Raw genomic sequence first — 6,946 nt, forward strand, 5'->3', positions numbered from 1 at the left:
CTTATATTCCGAAAAATAGGGAAATTCAAATCTATTAAATAAATTTCTTGTTTGGTAAGCGATACGAGTGCGACATACTGAAGAATTTACGGAGATAACCAACCACAAAAAGGCATTAAGGCTCTAATAGCGATGTTAATTTGTAGAAGCGAACACAATGCGCCGTAATGGGTGCGTCTGTAGTTTAAGTCAATTCATATTGTTGGTTTCAAACTCACGGTTCAAGTGTGATATCTTTAAAGGACAAATCAACAAATGTATCGCTAGGTAAACTGGAGTTTGTGTTTGGAAATGGCCCAGAAATAGTATTTTACTTTAATAGTAACTAAGCGGTGTATAAACGTAAAAAATTCATTTTATTATACTTTTTATGTCACTTGTTGAAATACTTTTCTGCTATATAAACGTTTTTTAATCACGTAAATTAATTATATTGTTAAAAAACTATACATTTTCGTGACGTGAAACTTTAAATTGTGATTCTAAATGGTTTTCTAGTCCGAGATATTCCACATAGTAACTAATTAGATTTGTTTGTTTTTAATTTCTTCAGAGTTGATGGACAGGTTCATCAAGAAATCCAAGAAGTTGGCAGGTCGTTGCACAAGCAGTTGCCACGGCGAAATAGCAAGAATGGAAAATGTTCTCCGTCTTAAAGAAATTTCTCGAAAACCTCGGTGTTCAAAGCGGGAAAAACCTTTCGAAATGTAAATTCTGTTGCACCTAATCGATGTTTTTATAATTCACTTAAGCAGTAAAAATAAGCTTTTCACTTACGAAAAGACTGCCTAGATTTAACTTAAGAGTTTAACTCAAAAAATAACAAGAATGTGACCCAATTATGTTTAGCCTCCAGCCATCACCTAGACATCTTGACCGTAAAAGAACCACTCATTAGTAATAATGCACGTTAAGCACGTAGCACAATTACAACACTAATCAGCACACTCATTAATTATCCTCTGCTATGCTCTAAATATCTGTGGCACTTAAATTTGTCAGATATTTCAGATTAAGTGGTAACGAAATGTTATTATTGGTTTGTAAATTCAAACTCAACAATTTTAACACACACACACACACAAAATTAAAGCTTACAGAATTGTAAAACATCAAATAAAATTACAACTTTTACATTCACTTTCCATACAAAATTTGTTGCTTTTTTGTGTATTGTTAAAAGTAACTACTCTCAACTTAAAACAAATTCTATGAAAATCTAAGTTTAAGATTACCAAGCACAAATCCTCAATAATGATACGTAAGCTGCATCCGGGGCCAAACTGCAAGAGAATTGTAAGTGTAGGATAAATATCCTTGGGTTGCTTATGTGACGTACGTTGTTCTGATAACAGGAGTTGGAGTAATGTTACTGTGAAGGTTCATACAATTGTCGTAGAAAGTTTTACTACCTTGATTGCTTTGCGCAGAGTAAAATAAAACTATTGTGAATTAGGATAACTATTTACTAGTGCCAGTGGAGAAACAAATGCTGTGTAACTTAATGCAGTTGGTTCAGATTGAATAAGTTATCATTAGTTTTCTTATAATTTAAAATCAGAATATTTATTATAAAAATTGTCTATCATAAATGGTTTGTTTGTTGTTGTTGTTTTGTTTTTTGTAGTTAAGCATAAAGCTGCACAACGGGCTATCTGTGCTCTGCTCAACACGAATATCGAAAGCCGGTTTTTAGCGTTATAAGTCCACAGACTTTTCGCTGTGCCACTGAGGGGCGACATAAATGCGATAGCGTTGTCTATAACCTGAGGTGTTTTAACTTTCTAAGTAAGCAGCAAACCAGAATTAAAATACAATTCATTCTCGTTAAGAAAATATTTATTATGTAGATTGTCTTACTAGCTACTAGTTAACTAAATTGATGAAATCTTTTTGCCCTGTGTAAGAAAATTACTAATTACATATAATATTTTGAAAATAAATTGAATAAATTCAATACCCGAGAAGACGGAGGTAAACTGTCCTTCATGTTTTGATGAGGTTCGTATAAAACAATCAAATAAAGTTTGTCCTATTAAGAAAAATTACTACATAAAAACGTTACATTTTCCCCTGTGTTTTAGAAAGAAACACTTTCGAATTTATATGCATTTGTTGTATAAAATTACACTCAACCAGTTACTAAGCGTAGTCTCCAGATGTCGCTTTATTGCAAACTGCAATAAAATATGCAGATATCGCTTCTATTGTATACTACGATTTATACACCTAAGATATCACTTCTGCTATATCCCAAAATTTAGTATACCCCGTAACTTCTACTATAAATTATTATAATGTATACACCTAGGATTTATTATATACTTTTACTATCATAATATATATATATTCCTAGGATTTTACTTTTCACTTACTGGTGTAGATAAACATCTAACTAGATTTTATGTAGTTACTGTTTAAAAATTTAAAGCTAGCAAAGCATTATAAACGAATAGGTCAAACATTTATCACATAAATTACAAATTTTAGCCCTAATATTTTATGTAATATTGTTTCTAGTAGGAAATTTATTACAATTAGTCAGTAGTCTTTAATGTTTCTATTTGATAAATAAGAGTGTCAAATATGTTGTTTGACACTTTATATATAAAATTGGAATAAAAGAACACTTTGTGCAGATGTGAGATTTTTTAATAAGTTATGTGTTTTCTGTCTGCTTCTCTTTAAGATGTACCTAAGTTATTTTAAATTAGGAAAAAAGTATTTTTTGTCACCGAAAATATGCGATTATTCATAGCTCATCTGCTGGAAAGTGAAAATAATTAACTGTCATGATTATTATTTGTTAAAATTTCAATGTTTTTTTCGTTGCAATAAACAGTTCTTATAACCAAGTCTGTTGAACTAAGTTTGTTTGAAATGAGAATTTCTAATTATCAGTAGAGACTAACACAAGTTGTCAATAGTGTTGTCGTTTACAAATGGTTGGATATGATGAGCATTTAACAAAATAAACTTTGGGGTTAACTTCACAATGTATTTATCGACGCAAAATTTCCAGCTCATTTATGAACTCTTAGACAAGTAAGAGATAATTTGAATATGAACGTTATGTTAAAAACAACAGTGTAAAATATTATATTACATGCAACATAAACAGAGCAACAAACGTACAACAGATGGCGCGCTAAGTCAATTTAATAATTATATCTATACACACTATTAATTATAACGAAAACTAATTACAAAATCATGCATTATTTACATGTACAGACAATTATAACGAATATTAAAAAGAGAGATATAAAAGTAGCATAATGAAAGAAAATAATTATCAGAAGTTAATATAATAATTCATGACTCAAGGCATGTACGCAACTGAGACACAGTGCTAAGACAGAATATTCTATCAGAATATTTTTATCGGTATATTTGTCACCGTGTACTAAGAACCTTTGTATTATTTTACCTTTTAACGATTATTTCTGAGCCTAATTCCATTGTAATACGGTCTTTACTGCCTGACGAAAAGCGTCTGCTCGAAACGTCGCTCAAAATATACTAGAAGCATTCGCCATTCAGATATGTCAATTCATTCTTTATTATTATTTATCATTGTATTCTACCACAGTTACAACTCAAGTCATGTTTCGATCCAGAATTTCTTGTTTTAATATATATGGCTTTATTAATTTTTCTTCTTGTGGTGTTTGGCTTATCTTCAGTAACCCTAATTTTATCCCATTGTATTTCTTCTTTGCAACTAAAGAGGTGTCCAGCAACAGCAGATTTTGCCTCATCATAAAGGGAAGTGTGTGGTATTTTTTGTTTATTAATGTGAACCTGGAGAAGTTTCCCCAGTGTACTACTTCCCATAATTTCATTTTTCATTATAAATGGCATTTCGTTTAGACCTCAGATTTTGGTCTTAATTAAAATGCCTTATGTATTTTTTAAAGGTGACACGAATAAAATATTTTCTACATATGCATTGAAGTTTAAGTCCAAGTTCTGGAAGAAAAGAGTTACAACACTACAGTTTGAGGGTGTATTTTTTTTTCCTTTTCTTTCTTGTTTTAAATTTACAACTTTGCTGGTGTTCCTTAGCAATTCTTCATTGTTGGTTGACAAACAGAGTGTTAAAATAATTAATATCTAAAATGAATGTTCTTCTTACTGGAAGATTCGTAGCACGGGGCTAGTGAAAAAAGATTCGTAAAAATTTATCATCAGTCTTACTGTGAGGTAATAACGCACATAACTATACCGATCAATAGGTGACACTTCTCCAGGAAAAGCGTTATAAACCAACAATGAGAAAGGTGACCGTTTCACGCAACAATGTGAAATGTAACATAGCTCTTCTTTTATGACTTTAGAATTACAAAAGAGGAGTTTCTATGAGAAGAGAAATGTGGTAATACTTTTGTTTAACTTGTATAGGATGGAAAAGAAATCGAATTTTTAATACTGATCTGTGTGTATTAGTATTCTAAATATATTTCTGACAGGTTTTGGCTTATCTTTTATTACCAGAATATCAACGAAGGAAAGTTGATTATCACTTTCTGAATAGACGAATGCTGCTTATTTAGATGATCACTTAAAACTATTATAGAATTCGAACAATGATTCCAAGTCATAAAGAATGTGTGATTTTTTTTATAGCGAAGCCACATCGGGCTATCTGCTGTTTCCACCGAGTGGAATCGAGCCCCTGATTATAGTGTTGTAAATCCGAAGACTTACCGCTGTCCCACCGGGGGACCAAAATCGCAAAGACGTCGTTAATGTATCGTAACCCCAATAAAGGTTTCGGAAGAGACAGATTTGTGGCAAAGTGGGGGCCCGGCTCCCTGAAAAATCCAGGCATATTGTTCACATATTATTTTTCAGTTTATATATATATATAATAAACTCGTTTTGTATCATTTAATAAAAAAAAAATATAACTTCCATAAACATTATTACATTTTATATGATTTGTTTTAATGACCATTTTATTAAAAATTGAGATGAGTTTCAGCTTTTTAATTTATTGGCCCCCTTAAAATTTTCTGCCCCCTCTGAGTAGAAAATCTGGCTACGCCACTGGGAAGAGATGTGGCAATAGCTCTTTGTTATAGATCCTTTCTGAAGATTTGGCAGCTAATAGGAGAAAAATTAAAACCCATTAGTATGCCGTCCACTATGTGGTGAAATTTAACTTTTCAAGAAAAGAAAGATATACATTTCTATAGGTTTTATGGAAGAAGATTTAGATAGACCTGTTCGTGATGTTCAAGTCGTATCAGCTTCAATTCTGGTATGAATAACCGTGTCAGTGCCCTTGATTTAAATCTAAAGATAGCCTGGACATCAGGCTAACTAATATATCATCATCGATAATCTCTACATCATGCAGTTTTTGTATGAGATCAGAATTCTTCAGATAGGAGTCTCTGTGGTAAGTCAGATAAGAGTTGTGTTTTATGAAGGACTGTTAATGTAGCTCACAATTGGGTGAATTATCAGTTAGAGCTTCTGGGTAAAAGTAAAAACAGTACATAAGAATATTGTCTTTCGCCCAATATCAGGGCTCTTCAGGCCGGAAGAGATATAAGGTTATTTATATTAGAAAATTGCTTGACAACAACTGCTGCAGTGTGAACTTCCAGTTCTATTATCCGAACCTTGTTACCAGCACCTGAAAAAACACACCAAAAAACATCAACCAAGACAACAGAAAGGAACTTAACATTTTAAGTGATCTTAAATGATCTGGAGAAATTACGGAGGGTTTCGTTGTAGCCCACGTTCCAACAATGCTAGATCTCCCTGACTTTTCGCATTACCCAAGGCCCACAAACCGAATGGGTTACAGCCCGATATTCCGAAGGGCCATAGTTTTAAAAATTGGTAAAAGCAGTTACGTATGTTGGCCTATGTTCATTCAGGTTGTTATGTTACATAAACATTATAGTATGTGTATAATGTTATATTCAAGACATAAGCCGATAACATTTTCATGTATATTTGTAATCATTCCAGAAACCTATATTATTGTTACCTGTAATTAAAGCTTCCTAATGTTTTGCAAAATGATGTCAAATTTTCATAATAATAATATCATTATTATAGAAACATGATGAAAAAGTTGATTATCGATAAGAAGAATAAAGCAAACTCCAATATCAGTAACATATTTTTTTTCGGAATAATGGTCCTTCAGAATATCTGTCTATTCCCAACCGAATGAACCAGTTAGACCAACATTAACAACTCTGAATACAACACAGATTAACACAACACTACACGGATACCTATAGGCTTTTCTTACTACTATATATTCTTTATATTTACGTGTCAATTATTTATGGAGGATCTATAAGAACGAGCTATTGCCACTTCTCTTCTGAAACCTTCCATCCGGTTACGATACGTAACGACATATTTACGACTTGAAACTATGGTTCGAGTTTTATGAACGTGTTCTGTGATCATCTAAACACGTAGTATTCTTCCATCCACTTTATACTTGAAGTGAAAAACGGAGATTAATTTCCCTTAAAGTTCGATTCTTGTTATCTTACGTTTAAAAAAGCGCTGTTACATCTTTCTTCTCACTGTATCTTAGTCTTTGTGATTACCAACAATTAAGCTGCTAAGGAGCATCAAAAGAGACAAAATACAAAATAAGAAGGAAAACGTAAACCATCACCTTCAAAGCAGGTCGATCTTAGTAAGTGTTTTTAGACGAGGAACAGTTATTCACAAAGCTACGTTTATACTTTCCGAAAATATTCATTAACCCGTAACCTTCTTTTGTTATTTACAGAACTTAATTGTAATATAAACTGCACCGTTTTTCAATCAGTCATGGCATAGGAATTCATTGTTGCCTCACTTTGACCGAAACGTATTTAATTCAAGTTTAACATAAAACAAACGCTTAAGCCAAACATTCTATAATATTACTTATAAAATAAAAGAACTTAATGGTGTG

At 32.0% G+C, this 6,946-nt stretch overlaps 1 protein-coding gene across 3 annotated transcripts in view; it reads left to right on the forward strand.

Annotated features, from left to right (window-relative positions):
* Positions 1-1,609, forward strand: part of LOC111086701 (chordin-like protein 1) — a 34,094-nt gene extending 32,485 nt beyond the window's left edge. For all 3 annotated transcript variants that reach the window (XM_022390589.1, XM_022390591.1, XM_022390590.1), the window contains one exon: positions 554-1,609. In XM_022390589.1, the coding sequence (XP_022246297.1) occupies positions 554-711 (158 nt within the window). In that variant the 3' untranslated portion in view covers positions 712-1,609. The remainder of the gene's footprint in view (positions 1-553) is intronic.
* The last annotated feature ends 5,337 nt before the right edge of the window (positions 1,610-6,946 follow it).

Source organism: Limulus polyphemus, unplaced genomic scaffold (genome assembly GCF_000517525.1).
Source record: "Limulus polyphemus unplaced genomic scaffold, Limulus_polyphemus-2.1.2 Scaffold1339, whole genome shotgun sequence".
NCBI classification, from domain to species: Eukaryota; Metazoa; Arthropoda; class Merostomata; order Xiphosura; family Limulidae; genus Limulus; species Limulus polyphemus.